The sequence below is a fragment of the Polyodon spathula genome, chromosome 20 (genome assembly GCF_017654505.1).
Source record: "Polyodon spathula isolate WHYD16114869_AA chromosome 20, ASM1765450v1, whole genome shotgun sequence".
Taxonomy (NCBI): domain Eukaryota; kingdom Metazoa; phylum Chordata; class Actinopteri; order Acipenseriformes; family Polyodontidae; genus Polyodon; species Polyodon spathula.
Window position 1 is genome coordinate 6,987,319 of NC_054553.1, and position 24,905 is coordinate 7,012,223.

A 24,905-nucleotide genomic window follows, 5' to 3' on the forward strand; every position below is an offset into this window, starting at 1 on the left:
CCGGAGAAGGGGGAGGAGGTCTGGAGACCGCCAACCCCAGCAGCAGTTTCGCTGCCGGAGGAGGGGGAGGAGGTCTGGAGACCGCCAACCCCAGCAGCAGTTTCGCTGCCGGAGGAGGGGGAGGAGGTCTGGAGACCGCCAACCCCAGCAGCAGTTTCGCTGCCGGAGAAGGGGGAGGAGGTCTGGAGACCGCCAACCCCAGCAGCAGTTTCTCCGCCGGAGATCGTGGGGGAGGTCCGGAGACCTGCTCCCTCTGCAGTTTCTTCCCTGCAGGAAGAACGGTGGTTGAAGCCCCACCAAGGGGAGCTGCCGGCGCCGAAGGAGGGGGAAGGTCAGGAGACCACACCCCAAGCAGCCTTTCCGCTGCTAGGACTACCCTGGCAGGAGAATGCTACCCTGCTGACAGCATTACGACCTGTGGGCCCCTGGAAGCCTCTGGTCCTGGCCAAGGACTTTGGGTGGGACTTTTGGGCTTTTAAGGGGGGAGGTGGCCATTGAGGCCATGTGTGCTTTGCACAGGAGGGGGTATATGTAACAAAGTGCCCGCCCCTGTGTATATTATCTGTTATGTGTTGCGTGTGGTGTGTTTAAATGTTGGTGTATAGACATTGGTACACGGGATATAAACGGGTCTGTGTAACACGAGTGTTTAAAAATGTATATGTGTATTTAGGCACGAGGATTGCACAGCACTTCACGTGCAAGTAAAATGTAGTAATATGTGAGCACGGGGAATTGCACTTTATTAATTCACGTGCTGGGATTCAAGTGAATAATTAATTGGTAATTGAATCCCAGCACAATAGTATATATAGATGCACGTTGTCACATACTGGTTGTTGGGTGTTCGGTGAGCGGAGAACGGGATTGGAGACGGAGAAAATAAGCAGTAGCAGTAGCAGTAATAATAATAAGGGAAAGTATCCGCTCACCGTGTTTGTCAGTGTCTGTGCGTCCACCGTTTTGTTAAGTATTAGTCCGTTTTTTGTTTGTCTGTTTTATTTTGGCTACCAGTGCCGTGTCCTGTTTCTGTTTGTTTGTTCAACCCTTTTATTTTGCAATAAACCGGCGCAAGCAAGCGCCATCATCATTTCATTTCATTCATCTGTCCTGTGGTTTGTGTATTGCCTTACCTTTCCTGGTTCTGACGCCGCCCACTTCGGCCGTCTCTGTGACACTCCCTGTGACAAGTATTTTGGATACAAAGCCCAACTCTTCAATGTTACAATTTATCTGAATATCCGTCGCAGCCCGCATTTAAAAAAAAAAAAAAACAATGCCAAATTAGTCTGTCTGTTGTGCAGTTTGACCTGACTAAAATTCTGCCAAAACAAAGAGAACGAGACAAGCTAGGGTAATGTAACAGTTAATCATTAAACAGTTTTAGACACTGCGATGTATTTTTTTAATTTTTTTTTTGCTATTGCTAAATTGCATTGCCTTTTACATTTTACACAAGTCTGTGCATGGATAACATTTGATTTCATTTTGCTGTTAGGTCATTAATGGGAAATGTTACATACCACTACAATACGTACCAGATTTTAACATGTGTACTGTAAGTGATATTCTCAGAATCATCTTTCTAAATTAAAATACTACTGTTAAATATAGTTCTGTACCAACAAAACCAGTACAGTACATCTAAATGTAAGCCTACTTATTTTAAAACACAGTCCTTTCAGATACGTATTTTTGCATTGTCTGTTTGTCAGGGAACACAAAAGATACAAGGGTTGGAAAGGGCCAAAATTAAATAAATCGGATATGCGCCACACATGTTTAATCGTCACTAAAGTCCAAATTTTCCAGGGTAGGATATGTGGGTGCTGAATGTAATATAAAAGAACACCAGCATCTGGCAGTTGATCAAGTCTGACCCCTAGTGGAGGTCAATGGGAACTTCAACTTGGAGAAGAAAATTAAAATTCAACTAGATATGCTATAACGAAACGTCATTCGAACCTATTGTTGATCAATGCAACATGTAAAGTGTAAGGAAAGTGTGGTTTTAATTTGGGTTTAGCTTACTAACATGAAAACGTTTGTTAATGTTTTGCTAATGAGAAGATACTTATCAACGTTGTTACTTCATTCTATTTATAATTGGTCAAACAATTTGAAATCCAATTCTCTTACATGATACATTTTTCCCTGCACAGTAACTAACTACTAACAAATAATAAGACACTGAGTTTGAAAACCAGTTACTCGCAACCAAGATGCTTTGTCATACAAAAAAAATATTTCACAAATGTGTTCATAAAAAGAATAGACTTTATAATAGATGTCAGTCTGTATACAAGTTCATTTCTTTAAAGCGAATGAGCACAGACTAAGCGCAAGCTATTAGCTATTACTCAGCAAATCAAAACGCCACGGACAGCAGGTTGGAAACCATTTGTGAATTATTGTGTGGATATTACATTGTTAACCTTTTAACATTCAATCGTGAAGACATTCGCAGTTCAGGTGCAATACGTCTATATCTATCGATTCACTTTTAAAAGCATGCATTAAACAAATCGCAGTTTCGTGTAAGCAGCACCTATATTAGTACATCACTGGGGAATTGAACATTATATGCGACTAATAAATTAATCAAAGAACTACTTGCTAGTTTTATACATAACTAAGAGGGTTAACAACAGTTGCAGTGACGAATACCTACTATACTCCGCTAAACTGAACGCTTGCTATCGCGTATATTACGATATTGCGATTGATTATTTGTTTTTGTATGATAACAGAAATATATATTCAGTTTTATTACTTACCACCTCCAGTGCATGCTTTTTCACTCCCTCTTCTGTCGCCATGCTTTCTGTTTCCTCTAAGTCCCGTGTCGCAGGGACAAAACGTACACGAAAAACGCAGGGCAGTCTGGGCCTTGTAGTCTGATTGGCAAATCATATGTTTTATTTGTACGTTGAAATTAGGCCACTTGGTCATGTATCATTAACAAAGGGCCCTCGACACACAGAACTACAAACTGTCAAGGAGCGCAAAACCCTGATGGAATTTGTAGTACTTATGAGTCGATCAAATTAATTTATTTTTCCCCAAACTAAAGAAAATCAAATACCATCGTTAAAATGTTTATAACTGGTAATACACCATGAAATATATGCATGAGCAGACTGAGCCATATACCAGAAATAAAACTTCAATCTTCTGCTTTCTGAACTACAATACCCATGACGCAAAGCAGGAGGAAGTGGCCACTGGAGCTGTTTGTGTGTGACCCAGAAGCTGAAATTGAAAAACAGATAAACGGTCAAGAATATAACGGAAATAAGAAATAGCTTTTTTTTAAAAAAAAAAGAAACACGAATTTGAATTACTGTGCTGGGAATACATATTTTAACAGGTAACAGAGATAGACAGTGGCATGTCATGAAGGTGTTGTTGACGGGGTAGCTCTGCGGAAGGTGTGTTTATCTACTCGACGCCGTGCTGTCGTAACTGAGAAAGAAAGGGGAAGAATAAACTCGTTAATTTTTTTCAACTCTGTCAGAATCAGGTGGGTAGTCGGCGGTGATAAAAACATGTTGTTTAAAATGTGAAGCATGTTTTGTACCATACAAGATGTTTCTCTTATCTGTGGTAGAAAATCTTCGAAGCAGTTGCTTAAGTGTATAGACTCCACTGGTGTTCTTGTTTAGGTTATTTTATTACTGTCGAAACCAGAGACTCGTATTGCGTAAAGAGTTTTCAGTATTGAGTGTGTGATATTCTGTTATGAAGTCTATATTTGTATTGCCTTTCATTCCCTATGTTAGTGTGTTTAGTTTAGCGTTTTCTTTACCAGGACAGTCGAATGAAGAATGTCATGTTATTTAAAAGGTCTGGAGTATGCCTGTTTGGTTCATAGGGTGCAAATGGGGCATTCGTCGTCAAGGAGGAAGGCAGTTTGTGCCTAGTCCACATGAGTGTAAAGTACCTTTCTGTCCTGTGGCTTGTTAATCATTGTAGGTAAAGAAAAACATAATAAGTCTGATGTTTAAGTTCATGTGACACGCTGAGGTCCTTTTCCTCTGTGGAAACAAGCAGTTACCTTCGGGGAATGTTAACATACAGGACTGTAAACCTAGTTTCTGATAGAGGACACATCAGGGAACACGATGGAAGAACGTGGGGAACAGTTACACAGGTATCAGAATTTAAAACCAGCTCTAAGATGTTGGTTTCAATCACGTTGTGTCCATTCTGAAGTTTTCTGTCTCCCAAAATGATCCTGTGGCCGCTGCTTTGTTAGCCCCTTTCTATAATAACAGTAACATGTATTTCTGATTATTTAATTCCAGATTGCTGAGTTCCCACTGCTTCTTCTACCAGCTGTTGCCATGGCTATCCTCTTTGCAGTAGTAGCCCGTGGTACAACAATCCTGGCAAAGCATGCCTGGTGTGGAGGCAACTTCCTGGAGGTGACCGAGCAGGTACTGGCTAAGATCCCCTCAGAGAACAACAAGCTCACCTACTCACATGGCAAGTAAGTCTCCTGCCATCACTCGCGGCTCAAGTATTTTGAATACATGTCTTTAATGGACTGTGGCATAAGGTCAGATAGGTTAAAAAAATGTATTGGACTGTGTGCATACTCACTGGTGCTGCATTTCTGATGGCAATGAAGGATGTTTTTAAGCCTTCTCATTCCAGCACTAATGAATTGTATTGTTTTATTTATTTCAGTTACCTGTTTCATTACATTTGTCAAGACAGAATAATTTTCCTTTGTATCACAGACGATGTAAGTAAACCAGTCTCAGAGTATCAATATGTCTTCTCTGTCATGTGTTACTATATTGAGGTTAACAGCAGTCTTACTCTGGTTGCAGGACTTTGAGAGATCCAGAGCGTTTAATTTCCTCAATGAGATTAAGAAGCGCTTCCAGACAACGTACGGCTCGCGGGCACAGACGGCACTGCCCTACGCCATGAACAGCGAGTTCTCCAGCCTGCTCGCAGCTCAGATGGTACAGAAACCTACCCATTCCCACACCTAAAAAATGTGGAGCGTTGGCCCAAAGCACATTTTAATGTTGAGTTGAGCTAAAACTGCATATTGAGGAAGTTATCAAGGCCTGTGTACTAGCTGATGTACTCATTTCCTGTAAATCCCAACTGCTGCCCTGGTAACGAGGGGGAAGTGAATGGCATCTTCAGAGACCTTCAGAGCAGAAAGTCTGGAGCTGATAAGAGCCTGCAGGATTAAGAGGCCTTGTATAAAAACTCCTTGTTAGAAAAATGTCTTCTCTCACTAAGCTGTTTTGAAAGTTGATGTAAAAGATTCCCTTGTAGCTAATTCAGTCATGCGGGTGTGCAGTCTGTGTCTCGTGATAATTTCGGGGTCACTGCCTTAGGTCGTTGGTGTAGCACAGCAAGTAGCTCGCTCTCCTTTCTTTCATGTCTCAAATGGGTTAAGCCTTGTTCTGTGTACTAGGAGTGGATAACGTTGTATATCATTAAGTCAGTGTAGTTATTACTGTACATTTTGAAATTGTTTGAATTATACAGTATGTGCAACCTGCGTTTAAATGGATATACACCAAATACAATTTAAGATCAGCGCCTAGGAAATATTGGCTACTGACACCTTGATTAACTGCAAATGGGGCAAAATGATTCCCTGTCATGGAATCCAGAGAGAATGCTTCTTGCACAGTATAAAGAACTATATGCAGAACATTACTATTTAATCAAAACCCATGTTATTTTTTCTGTATGTGTGTGTTTTTATATAAGTGCTCCAATATAAATTCTCTCATTTTGTGTGCTCAGAAGCACCATTCAGACATCAAGGGCTCTGACCGCGTGACGGAGACTCAGACCCAGGTGGATGAGCTCAAAGGCATCATGGTCAGAAACATTGGTAAGTAAAAGTTCCCCTGCTTCCCACATGCACCCTTTAAAAGTGTAGAAAAAGAGCTGAAATGACTACACTTTGTACTTGATACACATTAACCTGAAGGTGAATACAGTATCCAAGCCTAAAATTGCTGCTCAACTTGAAATGAAACCTGATATGGGTATGAGTAATTGTAACAAATATGTGCCTCCTGTTGATTCTTCTTCTTGTGTCATTTTCTGTTTCACATCTTGGAGACTTTTTTCAAAACTCAGAATTGTAAAATTTCAGTGTGGTCTCAGTAGAGATATCAGGACGAGGTTCAGAGTGCTGCAGGGGTCCACGTTAATAGTTACACTCTGGTGTACCAGATTTAATTGCTGGACATTAGTTTCTAAGAGCATGGCTGAGGTGTCAGATTTGCTTTAAAAAGTCACCAGGATGGGATGACTAAAATAGAAAATTGTATACAAAGATATTTTCAACCACAAGAATGAATAAGAACTATTACCCAAACCAAGTTGCTCTTTAAGACTATAGTCCTTGAAGAGTGAAACACATCCCTCATTATTTGAACAAGGGATTTCCATTATTACAGAGGAACATGCCACAGCAATGCCATTATCGCTATTATACAACTTTTTAAAGTTGTTTATGTGCATTTATTTGACTGAAATACTCATTGTAGTCAGTTGAAAGAGCTTGCTTTTTGAGAGCAGAGCTCAAGCATCCCTGTAAAGCGTTTCATCAGTAAGAAGCAGTTTCAAGACAGGGTTTAGTGACCTCTCTTAGCTATGCTTTATTTGCTGTTTTGTTACTGAGTAATAACAAAGCATCTGGTTGTTGTTGTATAATCTTGTTAATGCTGTTCATTGCATCTCCTGTCTCCTCATTAAATTAACCAGCAGAGGGATCTCTTTTTCAGATTTGGTGGCACAGAGAGGAGAAAGACTGGAGCTGCTAATAGACAAGACAGAGAGCCTGGTGGATTCAGTGAGTTTTCATTATTTAGATACACCAGGGAGGTTATAAAGTCAGTATGCTATTTTGAACTGATTCTGTGGAAAAAGTGAGGTGTCCCTGTGAGTATCTTTGTTATGCTATTTTGTGTTATCTCAGCATCCTCAAGACAAACACTGCCCATAAAAAGCAGTGCAGTAAAGTTCAGATTTCTTTATTCATACATATTGTACATTAACCAGGAAAAGCTTGCCTGAAATGCATTGTTTCTATTTCAGTCCGTCACGTTCAAAACCACAAGCAGGAACCTGGCCCGGTCAATGTGCATGAAAAACTTCAAGCTCACCATTATAATAGCGGTGGTATCCCTTGTAAGTATCATTTTTCTCATTCGCTGTCTCTTACAAAGCCCCTAACAACTAAGAATTGAATAGCTTACATGTGGAAGCAGTTACTTTCACCATCTAGATTTCCATCTAGTTTAGTACTGGAAATAAAATAATTACCTGAGACAGTAACTAACTTTTAGAGTTTATATCACTATAACCTATATTTATTTCAGCAAGGGTAAATATTAGAATAACAAGTGTGGGGGAGTCTCTGTATAACAAAGACTAAAATGGTCTTAAAGTGCAAACAATCACTTTAATAGATCTGCACATTCAGAGATTTGGTAATCATACTAGACAAATAACCATAGCTCCTCCCCCACCCCTATTCTTTTTCAGATTGTGATCTATGTCATCGTCTCCGCAGCCTGTGGTGGGCTCAGCTGGCCAAGCTGTGTCAAAAAGTAACAGGCAGAGGAACGCACCATAGCATGAGGCCCCCATTGAGGGAACAGAACTGTACAACCAACCGACTGATAACCAGTCTTGGAGCTCATCCGTAACCTGCACCCATTCCTTTTGTCCTCTAATCCGTTCCCATTCAAGGACTACTGCATCCATGCCTGCCTTATTAACAGAAAAAGACCCATCTAAACAAACACATTTTATATATATATATATATAGACACACAGATACACTTATTTCATATAGACATGGACTCGACAATCATTGTACTGATTGCGATTCAATTGTAGTATTCTGGGTTGCTTTGTTAAAGAAAAAAAGAAATAGCCTGATTTAGTGTGACGGTTTAAATGTTGTTCTAGATTTCAGTTCTAATCTTGTAACTTTTCAGTCTTATGATACAGCTGGGAGGATGAATGGCCACAGGGCTTGAGTCAAAGAATTGATCCAACGGTAGCCACTGTGTGATAAAGTAGGGAATATGCTACGACTACCAGCTTGTTTCCCATTTTTTATTTTTGATTGCCTTTTAATGTAGTGGTATATCCTCCGTAAACCTGGATGCACATACTGTAACTTTTGTTTTGTTTGTTTTTTATATAGAAAAATAGAAATCAAGTCCCACTCAACTAAACAGATTAATACATGAAAACACAGTGAAAAGGCAAGACACTTGTGCCAGATGTGCAGCTGCAGATGAAAGAAAATGGTGAGCTGCATACAGGACAGTGGAATCTGAAATTGACAGCAAAGGTCACTGCAGAATGCACGGAGTAACTCGTAGTTTTCTAATATGTTCTTTGAAGTTGCTCTTCTCTACATCAATCAACGGAAGTGAATGAAAAAGTAGCGCTTTTTTTGAAAGAAGCAAGTATTTATTTCTTTAGCTTTATTTTTTATATATTGACTATATTGCCGCCAACCCCCTTCTCCTCGATGGTAGCTGCAACCCATGTGATTAATTTACCAACCTGTAAATTGGCTAATAGTTAAGGCTTCTTACGGCTATAATTTAAACAAATGGTTTTGGCTCTCTTCTGTAAAAAAATAAAAAATAATAATCCAGGTAATCCAATGAAGTTATCATGACTCACGCAAAGGCCCCATTCAATTTGCTGTTAGTTAAGGTACATTTGTGTTAAATGCAGTTTAAACAAAATAAATAAATAAAATCCCTGCTTTGAAAGAAAATGGAAAATAACTAACACCAGGCTAATCTTTCAAAGACTGGTTTGTGTCAGGTAGAAATTCTTAAAACTGTTCACTTATAAAACACTTTAAAAGCTACAGTGACTTATACTACATTAACATACGCTGCACTGTTTTTTTTTGTGGCATATATTCTTCGCAGCATATATTAAAAGATAGGAACTTTACAGTAACAGTTTTATAAGATAAATTTAAAAATATCATGCTGTATTACAGATTAAATTGCACAGGTCATTGTTTACTTATGCAGTTAGGGTTGAACTGTAAACAGGCAATTTGGGTTTCCTGAACTATGTTCAGTTAATTTCAAGTCTTACTTTTTATTTTTAACAAATACATTCTGGGCAGCCCAGCTACTACTACATCCATGTGTACATCGTAAGGGGCTGTGTTTGAACCTGGAGAGGGACTGAAGCTTGTGGAGGTCAAGTTATTTTCCCCTCTGTGGTTGTGCTGTAGTTTGCATTGACCTTTCATCACTTCAATAAGAGTTTGATGTGAATGTAATTTTACACTGGGGAATTGACAGTGTTTCTAATGAGAACTGACTGCATAGAGAAGCTGAAATCCAAACCCACTGTTTACCAGGTAATCCACTGAAGTTATCCTCACTCGCCCCATTCAATTCACTGTTAGTGAAGGTATGTTTGTGTTTAATGCACTTTAAAAAAAAGGTTTTTTTTTTTTTTTTTTTTTTTGGTTATATAACCCCTGTTTTAAAAGAAAATGGAAAAAAAATAAAGTGTTATGATGAGATGTGAGTATGTTCATTTTATTTATTTAAGATTGTAAATCCTCTTTTTCATGCATGATTATAAAAATAAGTTTGGTTGTTAAAATTCTGTCAGGTTTTATAAGGAGAGAGCTACGCCTTACAGAAAATATGGAAATGCTCACTTGTATAAAAAAAAAAGAAAATCTGTAAGTCACTCAAAATAAAAAAAATTAGATTGTTTTGTGAACAAGCAACACAAGGTCATGCCATAAGGGGAAGAGCATGTGAAAATATTTGTGTCCTTGATATGACCAATGCTTATATCAATGTAGCAATGAAACAGTTCACTTTTACTGGTAATGGAACTCAAAAAAAAAAAAAAAAAAAAAAAAAAAAAAAAAAAATCAATAGAAAACAGCTGTGTGTGATCTGTTAAGGCAGTACCTTAAAATGTGCTTGGAATGTGGCTCAGTATCAGTATAGGTGATCTCCTGGGGGTGTTGGAGTGCATATACACCTCTTTTAATATTCCATGATACACCCAGGCTAGTGAGCATTGTTCTTACAATTTAGTTAAGGCAGGCAGAGGCTTCTTCAGAACCTTACTCTTCTAGACTGAACCTACAAATAAAATGAGAAAAATCTGAGTAATTACTTAGAAATAAATTAGCATATTCATTGCTTTGGTTATTAGACTGCAGATGTATTTAACTGTTGATGGGAAGTAAAATCCTGTGCTGCAGACACTGGAAAGTCACAGTAGAGTTCCATCAAATGTCATTTCTCTAACTAGGTTATGATTTTTGCTAACATTCCAAGTGGCTATAGGGTTTGTTACTCCAGAGTTCTAACATTGTTTCTTTAAATCTTCCTTAACCCAGCTTTGAGCTTGCTTTGAACTTGTCTGAAGCATGATTTGAATGTAATCATGTGGCTATGTGACCTTTTAGCTGTGCTATATGCATGTAAAATACGACGGACTGCTAGTCCATCGTTCCACTCAATCTTTATATAGCACACTTCCCATCAATGAAACGTACATAAATGAGAAAATGTGTACATGGATAAAATATACAAGGTCCCAAAAAGATATCACTGACAGATACTTTGAATGGACTGAGAAAGTCTGTTTAGCCTGCCACTCAGGATTTTCCAGACAAGCTCAAACTCATGTAAAGGCATATTTAGAGAAAAAAATATTTAGTTAGTTTTGGAGCAAACAAACCACTCCGAATGAGCGCAAAGACACTAAATATCAAAGGAACTAAAAAAGACAAGTGAATTGCCATGTGAAGCTGCTTGCACTTTTAACTGGGCTACCACGATTCAAATACCCGCCTCCACTCAAGTGGGTCCAGTCCCTTCTCAGTGAGAATGGTTAGTTAAGGTTTCCCTGTTAAGGATGAGCGCGTACACAGGTTTCAAAACTGAAACGATGTCATAATTTCAAACCGGGTAATCCCATGACACTAATTTCTGAGCATAGGTTTCTACTTAACAGGTTAGCATTTAACTTCTAATGGAAAGGATTACTTGTAATTGTAGGATAACTTATTTTACCTGGTCTTTTACTTCCAGGTCTGCTTTTGATGGTCTCTTGATGTCCTCTGTTTTAGTTCCATTATTATCTTTACTTCCCATTGATTGTGTGCCTAAAAGTGACAGAAAAAAAAACTTGCATGAAAAAATAAAAGTTTTATACTAGCGACCTCTAAAGTAGGGCTCCCAAACCTGGTCCTGAGGGCCCCATGTGTCTTCTGGTTTTCATTCCAACAGAGCTCTCAGTTACTTAACTAGACCCTTAATGTAACTAATAATAATAACAACTTTTTACTTGTTTTCAGTCATTAAACAGTTGCATATTTCAAGTTAGCTATAACATGTTATGAAAACCAGAAGACAAGGGGGGTCCCCAGGACCAGGGTTGAGAATCCCTGCTCTAAAGGCTTATTGAATCACGAGTCAGTAAGAAGTTTAGAAATGTTTTAACCCTAGTGCAGTAACTTGCAAAGGAGTGCCGTCATTAATGACAACACAGTGGAGAACGAGAGCTCAGGCCCACTTTAGGTAACAAAGGGTTAACCCCCAGAAGCACTCACCCCGGGCTGAAGACTTGGAGCCCTCCTCCGGATCCACAGAATCATCCAGCTGTGGATCATCTGTTTTCTTATAGAAATAGTCCTGATCAGGAGGACCAAACCTCTGCAATACAAAGCACTATTCCCAGTACCATTTCATATGACTAGCCTCCTTTGATTAAGCAAGACCGCGAACAATGTGATATACATACAAGATCTCAATAAAGGCAGTTGGTATTTAAATTATTCTCACTGGTTATTTCCCTTGGGGTGATTTATTGACTCTTTCTTAACATCACTGAATACCATAGAAAAAACGTTCTAGTGAGGTGTACAAGGACCTTGTTCAGGGATAAACATGTAGCCCCACAAAATCCAGATGTTGCAGAGCAGTTGTGTCACGCAGGACAGCTAATAACGAGGCCCTGAGCTCCTAATGGGGTGCTGAGGGGTGGACTTTGCCATTGCCTACCTTGTCTGGCCAGCAAAAGCTGATGATCAAGACGACAGGCAGAGCTACTGTGAATACGTACACCCCCCAAAGCCAGGGCCGCTTCTCTGTGGCTGCAAAGAGCTTCAACACAACACCCGGCTGATGAGAAACAGAAACAGGTGTTAGGAAGAGAGAACGGGGCAACTCATATGGAAGAGGAATATTTCAAAATACTGAGACTCGCTCCTAGCACTGGGGTGTAGAACTACTTTTAGATTTAGCAGGGGCCCAATTACGCGATTTCCTGGCACCATTTCAATGACTGGGTGCAGCGTAAAATACAACACAGTTCACTGACTAGTGTGGCTTTGTAACCCTGTATGTATACTGCCATTGTCACCTTATTTCTGAAAAGAAGTCTGACACCTATTCTTTTCTACAAATTGCACAAAAATGTACATGTCAACATAACTAACTACCTCCATAATGGGTGATTAACACACATTGAAAACCATTTGATTGCCATTCCAACATGAATTATTTACGTAATGTGGAAAAGAGACATGTTTAAAAGTCCAGCTGTGGAAGTAATTCTCTTAGATTAAAGGGCTCTGCTTCTATACCAAGCTGCAGCACTTCTGATGGACTGTTCTTCATGGAATTTTCCCACGTTTCTGCTAAAGTGCTATCTGTGTGTTAAAGTAAAAGCTTACTGAATTTTAACCAACTTTTTGGGCTTGCTTGTTTACTCAGATACAGATTGATTCAAGATCCCTATAAAGAAAAATGGATCATGTTTTGATTCACTGAATAAATCCCTTTTATTGAAACCTTGAATAAATAGGAGCACAATGCAATGTGAAAGAAACAGCCCCTAGCAGGGTCTCACCGCATCTGCATCATACGCTGCCTGCTTCTGCCCCCAGGTCTCTACAGTCCAGTGATCCGCCAGGCTCTTCTCAGAGCACACCAGGAAGTTATCAAACAGGAGGTCAGGAGTCAGGGACCAGAGCTCCAGACCCACAGCCCCGATAGGGTCCATGCGAAAGGGGTGGGGGTCCTCAAAATAACCGGGGTTTGGAATCACTCGGGCCTTCCACACACCCTGGGAGAAAAGAGAGATTCAATTTAGATAACCTCTGATGTCAGATCCACAGCTTTTAAATGTAATGTTTTAAGAAAAGACATTGCACTCGTTAAAGCATTTTACGTTTTACTAACTTTCAACTTAATTAGCTATAATTAGGACACTGGCCACTGAGATATGTCTAATTAAGCTGACAATTAAGCCTGGAATGCTGGGAGTTACCTGGTAATTCGGATTGACAATCATTGGCGGCTTCCAGCTGCCCTTGTGGGCAGGGTTGGAGACTAGAGGCGGAGTCCATTTCCCACAGCCAACAGCGTCCTTGCAGGCAGGGTTAGGGATCTTAGGTGCTTCCCACTCACCATCCATCTCCTCCTCCCTAACAGAGAACAAGTATGAGAGCATGAAACAGAGAAACGAGGCACTCTTGCTGAGCTTAATCATTTTACACTAGCTTTGTAGAATCATGGCTCACCAATCGTTCGGCTTCTCTGAATCGGGGTCAGGGATGAACGGCTGCTCCTCCACCAGCCAGCCGGGGGGTCTCACAGCCGCAGGGTCTGGGATCTGAGGGGGCGCGTCCTCATCCCTTCAAAGGACAAACACAAGGTTCACGAATATTGGGTGCACCAACACTGTAATTTACATGGGTGTTAAGCGAGGAAGAGGGTTAGTGTCAGCCCCCCTCCTTTTCACTCTGCTACAAGGATGTGGGTCAGAGGCAAAGCCTGTCTGCCCCAGTGAAGAGAGACAGCTCTGGAGCTGGCTGTGATAGTCCTCCTGTACTCACCAGTCCTGGGGTTTCTGGACAGTGGGGTCTGGGATGTGGATTCGATCGTCCCACTCGTCGGGCTTGGTGTCAGCAGGGTCCTCAATCTCTCTGGGAGGGGTCACAGGAGGGGTCATGTCCTTCAGAAGGCTGCCTTTGCTTACCACTGATTGGTCAATTAGGATTTCATAGTTGTTGTCTGGGTATAAATCTAAAAACAACAGATGGGTCAGAAGCAGAGAACAGAAGAAGAAAATGATCAGGCAAACTGAAGGTGATGTGCTAAGAGAAACAGAGTCAAGATTAACATCACAGCTCTTGTTGACACCACCATGCTGTGAAAGACAAACCCCAGAGGGTTAATTTAGTAGACCAGGACTAGACTGTGGTGTTTTTTTTTGTTTGTTTTTGAATAAAATATGTGATTAGATAGAGAAGTAAAAAAAAAAAAAAACAATCCAGGAGTGCCTTTGTACAGTACCATCATCAAATTCTGGATTAACTACTCAATCTAACAGAGACAGCAAGTCTACACAGTAGGCTAGCGTAACATATATTACTTGTACAGAAAAAAATCTTTCGAAGCATGTAGAATGGTGAAAGATGATAACTACAGAGCAAAAAAAAGTTAAGGATTGACAACCAGAAATGAAACAGAGCCAATGGTTTTTAGGCGCGACACCCTCCAATATAAACTCCTATCCCTCGTGTACGTACAGAGAGTGTACAGGTGTGGTTTGTGGTCAGTGTAATAGTCTCTGAGGTCAATGTCAGGTTTCTTAGCGTGCTTCTCCTCATACAGTCCTGTCACAGGGTTTCTGTGTCGGAAGATGAAGTGCAGTTTGTAATCCTCTCCGCACTTGTCTGGGCCAAACATGATGGAGAATGGGGTTGTGTCGTGGAACTGAGCCTGCAAAAAAAAAAAAAAAAACAGAAACTAAAACTATATAAAACAACGATGACCTTAATTTATGAAGAGCTCCTAACAACTAGCTCTTTAGTTGTTTCTTGCTATTTCTATAACATTATCAATTTGTTTTTTAACAAAAAATGCTGCACTTAGTACTGTACAAATGTGCCTTACGAGTATCACTCAAAAATTGGTACTTTCATTGTTTTAGACATTTGTGCTGGCAGATGCAGACATTTCTTATTTGACTTTTGATTTATAAGGCAGAAGATAATGCTCAACTCACCAAATCGAGCTGGTTGCTGTGGGATAGGAGCTTTATGTAGGCCCCTCCGCAGTCTATCCCCTTCTGAAAGGTAACCTCATATCTGCAGATAAATGGAGTCAATGACAAATCGAGCAAAAGACTTGTATTGGTGCAGCTCTCCTGATCACACAACACCAGTGGAGGATTTGCTGATTAAGACAGAGGCCCCTGTTCTAGCTAATTTACATTGCTACAAACTATACAGCTTATTTCTTAAATCTGGAGTCTGCTATAAAGCCCGAAATGTGCTAATCTAAAAAAAGATGCATTTCGATCTGCCGAACTGTGCCACTGTGTAGGATGCTAATTGAAATCAGTCCTGTTTGTTTACAACAGCAGCAGATAGAGATGAACCCGGTTTGAATTGGGGCTCCGTCAGCTCAACTCAATTAACTCAATTAACAAAGCACCACTACATATGGTAAAATTGAGCAGCATCTCATTTTGAATACAAGCATGAATTTGAACATAACGGTTACTAACACAGCATTGTAGAGAAGGAACTCTGCTCATCTAACTGTTGCAGTCTCATGTTCAGTACATGTGGTCCCCCTGCACACCAAGCCCCAGGCAGTCAAGCTAACATTACTCACTGCACTATGAGTGATTGATCATGGAAGTGAAAGACTCTATCCAGAGGGGCAGCTATGGCATGGAGCCTCGCTCTGGATTTCAGGACTAGTCCTTTATCCCCGGGTAGCTTCTGTTCCACTGGTTCCTCCAAAACCCACAGTCCTGCACGTTAAACAAAGGACAAGATTGATTAATTATCAAAGTATAGTATTTATTCAGACATATTTACAGCTACCTAGAGGTGATGAAATACTGCTGCTAAAATCTCTTCCCCTTTAAGTTGTTATTTTTAAATAACTTTTTATAGATTCTCTAAATGGTCTAAAGCTAAAGACTAAAAGCCAGTAAACTTCGGTTCAAATACAGGGTACATTTTAATGAAGGTCACAATACTCATTTTGCCATAGTGTTTCTCCCTTGCTTGATAACACTATGTAACACAATCTTTTTCCTGGGTATTAAGTGTTATTTCCTAATTGCTTATGCCTCAAAAGTATAGAAAATGGCTATTATTCCCCACAATGTGTGTCTTTTCGTTCACATAAAGTCAGAAAAAAACAACATATGACTCCAAATTAACATGTATTTATACTGTAAAGTAATACAAAAATGACTACAAAAGATTTAGAAGTGAGTAGTTTTTCGAGATTTACGATTATACTGTAAATACAGTATAATCGTAAATCTCGAAAAACTACTCACTTCTAAATCTTTTGTAGTCATTTTTGTATTACTTTAGTATAAATACATGTTAATTTGGAGTCATATGTTGTTTTTTTCTGACTTTATGTGAACGAAAAGACACACATTTGCCCGTTTTCCCATTGGAAATAGTGATATTTTGAAATATCACTGTCCTGGTCACAAAAGCAAAGTTTGTGGGGAATAATAGCCATTTTCTTTACTTTTGAGGCATAAGCAAATAGGAAATAACACTTGCTACCCAGGAACAAAAAAAAAAAAAAAATTGTTACACAGTGTAATTATTAAATATGTCAAACATAGGTGAAGCAGAATCCATTTAAATAAATTAAAACAAACGTACCGTCATATTTCACCTCATTGTCATCATCATCTTTTTTTTTTGCTTTGGAAGTCACCCATTTGCTAGAAGAAAACAAATACACAATGCATTCTGGGTTTTCCCCTTCAAATTTGATTCAGAGAATGCTACCACTGCCAATCAAATGCATACAACATGTTTATTTGTTTACTTAATGTCATGCCTAAGCATAGGCAAGCAGTTAAAACACAAAGGTATGGCAAACTACAGTATTCTATAAAAATAATTAGAGTGCAGAACTTGGCAAATATTAAGCAGTGGATTTGGTAGCAGATAGCACAGGGATGAGGGATGCAACTTCTAATTACAATATGCACTTCAGTAAATTAACCTCTGATTCTGTGAAGTGGTTTTCATTGTACAGTAATGTCTATATTCAGCACTGTGAGCTTCCGATGAAACTCACCTTTCCTCAATGGTGCTGGAGTGAAACGATTCAGTGAAATGCGCGTCCCCTGCTGGCTGTGGGGGTCTATAGGCCACCTGAAAAATATCCAGCATGAATAGAAAACTCATTAGCACTCAGCTTCTGCACTTTCTCTATCATTCTGAAGGACATTCATAGTATAACAAGGAAACCGGACCAAACAACAGACAGCATGATCAGCAAAGTATGTCATTTACATACCTCCACAAGTAATGTACATTAAAGCTAACATGATTTACATCTACTGTGAAACAGAATCTCATGTATGTTATTTTATAAATCAGTAAGATCAAATTCCATCTTTAGCGCGAGCTTTTCATTCAGGAAACAACCAACACAAATGTGTAAATGTTTCAAACCGCACATAGCTGTCATTTTAAAATAAATGATCATATTTAAAAAAAAAAAAAAAACTCACCCCAGGAGTCTCCTGCGAGTACACGGAGGTGCACGATAACACGAACAGCGAAAGCACATACATCACTTAAATAATAATAACAACAATAACAATTTAAAAAGTTAAACAGTACAATACATTCCACAAGTATCCGGACAGTAATTTTGCAATTTAATAATAATTATCATAAGACGTGAACTCGACATATCATAGGTTAGTTGGGATATGACTAATTCTGATATATTTTTGATGATATTAACTGACACGGTTCTACAGTTTAAATTGTACTACTGTAAATTAGGGGATTAGTTTGTAAAACAAACAACTACAAACAATTAAAAAAACAAAACAAAAAGTAAAAATAAAAAACAATTGACCCAATACATTAAACATTAAACAATACATTATACATATATATATATATATATATATATATATATATATATATATATATATATATATATATATATATATATATATATGTGTGTGTGTGTGTGTGTGTGTGTGTTATACTGTACATGCGGCCGCTCTGCGAGTTCAGTTTGAAATAATCCTTCACAGTACTCCAGTTTGTCTTGGTTAACAAGTAGTTATGAAACTAGTGCAAATTTTACATATTTGCAATTAAAATCTATACTCTTCCTTGTTCCTCGAACAAGGTTGTATTTACAAAAAAAAAAAAACTGTGATTGTATATATTGTTTAACAGAAATGTAAAGAACAACTAGTTATTTTACCTTTCCAGAAACAACCGAAAGTACCGTCTTCCGAATCTGCCTGTAATCACCTTTAATTCACAGATGAACTTTCACCCTTCAGTGTTCCCACGGCAACTAAACTCGTGATAAAATGCAGTTGCAAACACATTAAGTGGTACCAAGTTAGTCATTAATCACATCAGCACTAATCAGTAAAACTTTAGTTAGGGATTGTTCTTGCAGCGTGGTAACATCAATCCACCTCTAATGGCTATAATGAATACAGTGATACAGCTGAATGTTTACAGTGGAAACGGTGCAACATAAATGATGTTGCTAAAACACGCAACATAATCTTAAATCTTAGTTCAGATGCAACGTTTGTAAAACTACACTGGGAATTAAAAACCTCAAAATTAAATAACAGAAAGCTGTCCAATAAACTATGTATTGTGATGACAAACTTAACTGTAAACTGCATGCAGTTTCTATTAGGAGTTTACTGATCTGGTTGCCTGCTTCCTCTCCTATTGCTATAATGCTGATTCTTTAATTTTGTTTACACACCAAAAAGCCTTCCAAAGCCGCAGTTGCTTGTGTCGCCTCTCTTGAGCAGATGGGATATTAGTGCAGATTATCAGACTAGCAGTAGAGTATTTACATTTCTTCCAGAGTGCCTCTGAAACAGAGGTGCCACAATGATTACAGGGATAGACAGAGGCTTGCTGCATCACTGGGTCTAGTTTGAACAGTCAGCTAAACCTCAGTAAGAAAACAATATTCCACACCTGCTGCAGGAAAGCAAATTCTTTCAACTTTACCAGCCAGTTTCACAGATCCTGATTAGCACTTATTATGGATTACTATTATTAGCCAAGGTAAAGTAGTCCAAGATTAGTGCTAATTAGGGTCTGTGAAACCAGCCATTAAAGCACAATTTGTGTGAAACACTTAGTTAGAGCACACACACAAACACACTATACTGATTATATTATTTCTTGGTGATGATAGAAGCCATTTGCTGAACGTTGAAGGGCACTTAAAGCTAAAAGGTAAAAAGTGACTAGGGCTTTTGGCAGAAGTTTTTTTCCCCCTTCACTAGTGCAAACACAGTGGGCTTGACCAAGCTCTGTATTTATTTAAAATGGCAATGTTATGCTTTGTGAATGCATCCTTATGATTTTAAATTCATAGTACAAAAGACACAAATCATGCACACAGAGCAGGACTAAAAAAAAAAGTGGAAACAATTCTTTATTTTAACAAAACAGACAAATAAAATTGTTTCTTATTTTTCACTACATTTGGGAACACATTTTAAAGAGACCCTTGTGTGCTTATATATTATTTTGTTTATTTTAATCAAATGCAATACGAAAGTTTTTTTCTTGTTCCTTGCGACGACTTTCACAGAGCTTGGACACCTCTTCCACCCGCCTTTGCAGCAAGACTGGAGAAAAAACAAACATACAATATTAATCCACAACTTCCCATAGGCTTCTCTATCTGAACAATTTACATTCAATACTCACTCATGAAGTCAATAAAAACAAATTTGTTGTTCTCCCTTTTTAAACTTTTTCCAGAAGCAAACTATTACCCTCAACCAACATTTTTCCCAAACAAAGCAATAACAGATATACAAAAATCAGTTAGTGTTTTAAAAACCCCTTTGCTTTACATTACAATCCAGTTTTGTTCTCTACAGCTCACTAATAAAGACTTCTATTAAAAATAAAAACAACTTACCTGAATTTTGGTCTATCCACTGAAGTGAATCCATGTGTGCATTCAGAATCTTGCAGATTTGCAGAAGCTGAAAGAAAACATTTAAAACGTTAGTTTTAAAAAAGCAGACTATACATTTCAGATCACAAATGCTACTTAAAATTTGTTTTCTATTATTCAGTGTATCCATAGGAGCATTCAATTGCCCAAATTGAATTACTACCTGTAACTAAATATATCAGATAGCTCAATCATGTTTGTAACTCTTACAGAAATTATTTTCCGATAATCGCCTTTATCTCCCAAGTTTAAAAATAACAACAACACTTAAATCCTTAAAAGATTTGGCCCAGATTAGGAAAAAAAAAAACACACACAAATAAAAAACATCTGCAATCTATTCTCACATTAAATCCCCCGGATACCGGGTCACTGGTTTCAGAGGAGCTGCTGGATGTGTTGACGTGCTCGATAATTTCCTTCAGGTCCTGGGACATTCTCTTCAACTGGGCATCTATGTTCTCTGCCAGCTTGTATCTGGAAAGATTGGGACAAAAACATGAACCTAAACAAATAAAAAGTTTCCAATCGAGCAAGGCACCCGTGTTGAGTTGCTTACAAAAGATGGCACATGTTGGTACATATAACTGTCCAGCTTATCCTACATAGCAGGGCTGGAACTCCAGATCTCAAACCTACGTTTTCTCTCGCTCCTCGTCTGCATTCTGCATGTAGATGGTCCCGTTCTGCTCCTTCACAGACTCTTCCAGGGGTGTCAGCAGATCTTCCAGCTCTTTCTGCTGAGACAGGATGAAATCCATCTCCTGGTCCAGCCTGAACACACATAAGAGGTAATCAACACAACTGCACACTACAAATAGTTGTCTATCAACACAACATATGTGCTAATGGCTACAAAGCAAAATTAAAATTACCTTCGCTGGTCAAGCTTTACTTTCTCAACCTCCCTGTGCAGAGATGTGATCTAGGTGGGGCAAACAGAACGCACTGTCATTGATTAATATAAAGGTGATAATGACAATGCTATCAAATAAACTAAAAATGCTGTATAAATAGGAGACTCCTCCAGAATGAAACTATTTACAAATTGTAATACAGCCACTGATGGAGAGTTTCAGTGGATGTTGGACTCAACATAAATTAAGGTTGCTTTTAACGTGCAGCATGAGTAAATGAGAGCACTCTTTCTTTTACCTTCTCTCCATTCTCGATAAGCATGCGGTCCCAGGCATTGACCTGCGTTGCCTGCTGCAGGAAGTGCCTCTCCTGGTCTTCTAGCTCCAGACTCCACTTGTTTATCAGGTTCTCCAGCTGGGCGTATGTCATTACTGGGGGGGCACTGGAGGAAGGCATAAACAGTCAAGGCACAATGCATAACAATAATGCCAATCCATACATCTCACATAACCAGAGAAGCTACAGCAAATTTAAAAGAAATAAGGTGTCTAAAGAACTGGGCCCTGCAGTTCAAAGACATAAAACACACAGGGGAAAGGTAAAAGCATCATTGCAGTACTACCTGGCTGTTGAGGTTGCAGTTGCTGTGATGGTGGTGGTGGCGGGGGGAGCTGTGGTGCCAATAGTGCCCAATCCTGCAGGTTTCACTCCAAGGGAGAACCCGGTGACAGCACCTGTGGGGGCAGCAGCTGAAACAGTACACCTTTATTAAATGCAAATGTGGACTATAGAACAAAAAAAAAATAAAACACTGTAGCCCTGGTGGTTTGATCTCCAAGTCATCCAGTCCTGTTTACAAACTGCAGCTGCTACACAGATGAACAACAATAAAGGAGATGGTTCCTATTCATGCAAACATATACATGGACTGTATTCTGAAGTTTAACCCATTGAAGCTAGAAAATTGACAGACTACACTACTTGAGCTCCACCATATACAATTCACTCCCAGCTGTACAACTGGGTAACACTCTCCAGTGTCAGTATCTCACAGCTCTTACCTGAGAGAGCAGTGCTGGCTGCTGTGGTGACCCCCAGAGGCTTCAGCATGAACCCCAATCCTCCTCCTGCTGATGCTGCTGCTGCTGAAGAGGTAGCTGTAGAGGCAGCTGTTGACCCAACTTTAGACGGAGAAAAACATGTATTATTAAGAAGAGTGTTTTGATTTAAATATATATATATATATATATATATATATATATATATATATATATTATATATATATATATATATATATATATATATAGAAATCACTTCCATATTAATTCCCAAAGAAAACTCAGCACAAAGATTCACTCACTCCATCAGTCCGATAGATTTTTGCCTATTCATATCATATTCTATCTATTCATAAGCTGGCATCACTGAACATATATGGATACAATAACCTGGGAGAGTAGTCATGACATGGGAGAGTAGTCATGCAAACTCACGTGTGAAGCTGGAGGGAGCTGATGAGACGGGGGCCAGTGAAGCGAAGAGAGAGGACCCTAATGCTGTGCTGGCCAGGGTGGTGGTGGGGGCAGCGGAGGCTAGGGCTGATTGAGACAGAAAACCACCAAGCTAAAAAAATACTGTAAAATATAGCCACATTTTCCTACACAAGAAGATTTGAGTGCTCACGAAACAGGAAGGACAAGGGTACGTTTAAGACGGTTCCTTGCATTAGCCTTGATTCCTCACAAGAATATCTCCAACCACTCAGAGAGACTTCCAGTTGTGCAGTGGTTTGCTAATATTGACTAATGTCAGTTTGGAGTCTCCAAAGCCTATTTAAAAATAATGTAACTTCCCTACTGTTACCTCTTCAAGTGTTTTCTATTTTTGTATATAAACTACATTTTTAAAAGATTGAAAAAATCCTACCTTGGGGTTTGGCTCCAAATAACATGCCTGCCCCCTGGGTTGTGGTACCTGTGGCCGCTGCTGCAGTTGAAGCTGGTGCTAAGGATCCCAAAGTAAGCCCTAAAAAAATAATTCTCAATACATTGAAAAAAATACACAAAAACTACTATTACATTTCTTTACCAAGATATACCATTTGGGAAAAAAAAAACAAAAAACACTTAAAAGGTCTGTTTTGCTACTAGAAAACAAAAATATGTCGAACATCCCATTGCCGAAAGATACAGCAGCAATATTTCTATTACAGTATCAGGGGTGTCGACATTTCTTCTTTTGAACACTAACGGTTTATTCATTTGGGTTTTAGTTTTCTACAATCCCAAAAGCAATGAAAGTCTCAACAGGCGTTTCATTGATGAAAGAAACGCGACAACTATGAACGGGTTATCTAAAGACCGCTGGGCTGAAACATACGCACCTGTTGCTGGAGCACCAAGGGAAAGTGTAGCTGCGGGTTGGCTGGTTGCAGGGGCAGTGCTATTCCCAAATGAGAATCCCCCGCCTGTTGTATGGGGGGCTGTTGTGGTCACCTGCACTTTTGTGGCCCCAAAAGAAAACCCCATAGAAGGTTGGGCAGCAGTATTACTACCAAGGGAGAATCCACTGGCCGCTGGTTGCTGCTGTTGTAGTTGTAGCTGTAGTTGTTGCTGTGGTGGCTGAGGCTGTTGCTGCTGCTGCGTGGTCATAGCACCCCCTAGGCTCCCACTAGCACCAAAGCTGAACCCTCCTCCAGAAGGGGCTGCTGTGCTCTGGGTGGACAGTGCTCCCCCAAGGGAGAACCCTGTCCCTGTGGAGGCTGCCATGCTGCTACCCAGGGTCAGACCAGCAGTGGTCAAGGCCTGGGTGGGATTCGGCATGGCAAGGTTTACCTTTGGAGCGCTGGCACTGGAAGCAGAGGAACAGGAAAAAAAAACAAAACATTTATGGTCTTGAGCTTTTACTTTACTCTTATGGGTAATTATCATTACTTGCTTGCTTCTTTTCATCACATGGCAGGAATTTCACCCTGAAAACACTTTTTTGTTGCTTTCAAAAAATACAGTATCAGCTGTACTGATGCCTTTAAAATTTATAGATGCAAATTTTAGCCATTGATAACTGTGATAATGATTATCAATGTATTATATGACAATTATCAATGACTAGCATTTTCATCATCATCCTGGGCAATCTAGGCACTTCAATGGTAGGGCTCTAGGTGTAATACACAGAGAAACAGACATACCCAAATGAGAACCCCCCTCCAGTGGTCTGGACAGGTGCTGCTGGTGTTGAAGTGGCTTGGGCTCCAAAGCTGAATCCTGTTTGAGAACCAGAGCTTGCCGGAGTAGCCAAGGAGAAGAGACCAGAGGGCTGGACAGGAGCCTGGGAAGGGGTCCCAAAGGAGAACCCACCCCCTGTATTTCCTGTGGTGCTGGCCCCAGTCAGTGAAAACCCAGGAGTGCCACCTGCTGTCGTCTTGGGGGTACCAAAGTTAAAGCCACCAGAGGAGGCACCAAAATTAAATCCACTCATTTTGAATTCTGAAGGGGAAAAAACATAACTTAGTTAAATAATCTATGGAACTTTATTTAACACCAGGGAAACCAATGTTTTTTTTTTTATCTGTCTAGTTCCGTATGACTATCGGTGCGACGCCTTCCATGTTACTAATGTTTACGTTCCTTTTATCAAGTTTTAGCAGAGCGGGATTTATTTACAATGTGACACGTCTTTGATTTACAACTGTATTGATGCCAATGACAATGTGCGTGCTAAATTAAGTCAGTAAAACTGAACCGGGTTTTCTTTGTTTTCTAACTACACACATCGGCCATACACGATCTACTCACCGATTACGACACCAACAGCTTTGGAACCCTTAACAGTAAGCGGCCAAACAACTGTTTATATTTTTAAAATAGATTTTGCCTCTTTAATTTCTCTCTACCCACACTATCCGAACCAAAGCGCCATTTTTTCTCACACTGAGAATGCAAGGACCTAGACTCTACGTAAGGCGACTACCAAAATGCCTGAATAACA

At 39.5% G+C, this 24,905-nt stretch overlaps 3 protein-coding genes across 5 annotated transcripts; 1 reads left to right on the plus strand and 2 right to left on the minus strand.

Annotated features, from left to right (window-relative positions):
- The first annotated feature begins 3,203 nt into the window (after positions 1–3,203).
- Positions 3,204–7,696, plus strand: LOC121295229 (vesicle-associated membrane protein 7). Of its 3 annotated transcripts, none has more exons than XM_041219657.1 (8): positions 3,204–3,523; positions 4,308–4,492; positions 4,693–4,750; positions 4,839–4,976; positions 5,782–5,872; positions 6,774–6,841; positions 7,087–7,179; positions 7,537–7,696. In XM_041219657.1, the coding sequence occupies exons 2-8, from the start codon at positions 4,347–4,349 to the stop codon at positions 7,603–7,605; spliced, it is 663 nt and encodes a 220-aa protein (XP_041075591.1). In that variant the 5' UTR covers positions 3,204–3,523; positions 4,308–4,346; the 3' UTR covers positions 7,606–7,696. The 3 variants fall into 3 exon arrangements, with proteins under 3 accessions (XP_041075591.1, XP_041075593.1, XP_041075590.1); XM_041219659.1 differs by having other exon boundaries at positions 3,204–3,370; XM_041219656.1 differs by lacking the exon at positions 3,204–3,523 and adding an exon at positions 4,002–4,153.
- Positions 7,697–8,305: 609 nt separating this feature from the next.
- Positions 8,306–18,396, minus strand: LOC121295226 (calnexin-like). Its single transcript, XM_041219654.1, has 15 exons — positions 18,309–18,396; positions 17,593–17,657; positions 17,154–17,230; positions 16,730–16,791; positions 15,705–15,846; positions 15,091–15,172; positions 14,612–14,804; positions 13,916–14,105; positions 13,601–13,714; positions 13,348–13,504; positions 12,928–13,143; positions 12,078–12,197; positions 11,627–11,729; positions 11,088–11,179; positions 8,306–10,148 (listed from the first exon to the last, which is right to left on the minus strand). Exons 2-15 carry the CDS (start codon positions 17,653–17,655, stop codon positions 10,122–10,124), a joined length of 1,638 nt encoding a protein of 545 aa, XP_041075588.1. The 5' UTR covers positions 17,656–17,657; positions 18,309–18,396; the 3' UTR covers positions 8,306–10,121.
- Positions 18,397–19,578: 1,182 nt separating this feature from the next.
- On the minus strand, positions 19,579–24,823 carry LOC121295788 (nuclear pore glycoprotein p62-like). Its single transcript, XM_041220837.1, has 13 exons — positions 24,713–24,823; positions 24,106–24,403; positions 23,299–23,765; positions 22,842–22,940; positions 22,409–22,513; positions 21,977–22,096; positions 21,538–21,664; positions 21,213–21,357; positions 20,933–20,982; positions 20,697–20,831; positions 20,405–20,534; positions 20,019–20,085; positions 19,579–19,719 (listed from the first exon to the last, which is right to left on the minus strand). Exons 2-13 carry the CDS (start codon positions 24,393–24,395, stop codon positions 19,628–19,630), a joined length of 1,827 nt encoding a protein of 608 aa, XP_041076771.1. The 5' UTR covers positions 24,396–24,403; positions 24,713–24,823; the 3' UTR covers positions 19,579–19,627.
- Positions 24,824–24,905: the final 82 nt, after the last annotated feature.

Bases quoted from the DNA above. Each gene is read 5' to 3' on its own strand.
- LOC121295788 (XM_041220837.1), bottom strand. From the start codon at position 24,395: ATGAGTGGATTTAATTTTGGTGCCTCCTCTGGTGGCTTTAACTTTGGT. The intron at 21,665-21,976 runs GTAAGAGCTGTG...GTACTGTTTCAG, and splicing joins AGCCAGCACTGCTCTCTCAG to CTGCTGCCCCCACAGGTGCT. The intron at 21,358-21,537 runs GTAGTACTGCAA...GCCTTCCTCCAG, and splicing joins ACTGCAACCTCAACAGCCAG to TGCCCCCCCAGTAATGACAT.
- LOC121295229 (XM_041219656.1), top strand. From the start codon at position 4,067: ATGTTAACATACAGGACTGTAAACCTAGTTTCTGATAGAGGACACATC. The intron at 6,842-7,086 runs GTGAGTTTTCAT...TTTCTATTTCAG, and splicing joins CAGAGAGCCTGGTGGATTCA to TCCGTCACGTTCAAAACCAC. The intron at 7,180-7,536 runs GTAAGTATCATT...ATTCTTTTTCAG, and splicing joins TAATAGCGGTGGTATCCCTT to ATTGTGATCTATGTCATCGT.
- LOC121295226 (XM_041219654.1), bottom strand. From the start codon at position 17,655: ATGTATGTGCTTTCGCTGTTCGTGTTATCGTGCACCTCCGTGTACTCG. The intron at 14,106-14,611 runs GTACGTACACGA...TGTTGTTTTTAG, and splicing joins ACCACACCTGTACACTCTCT to ATTTATACCCAGACAACAAC. The intron at 13,715-13,915 runs GTGAGTACAGGA...TGTCCTTTGAAG, and splicing joins GTCCAGAAACCCCAGGACTG to GGATGAGGACGCGCCCCCTC.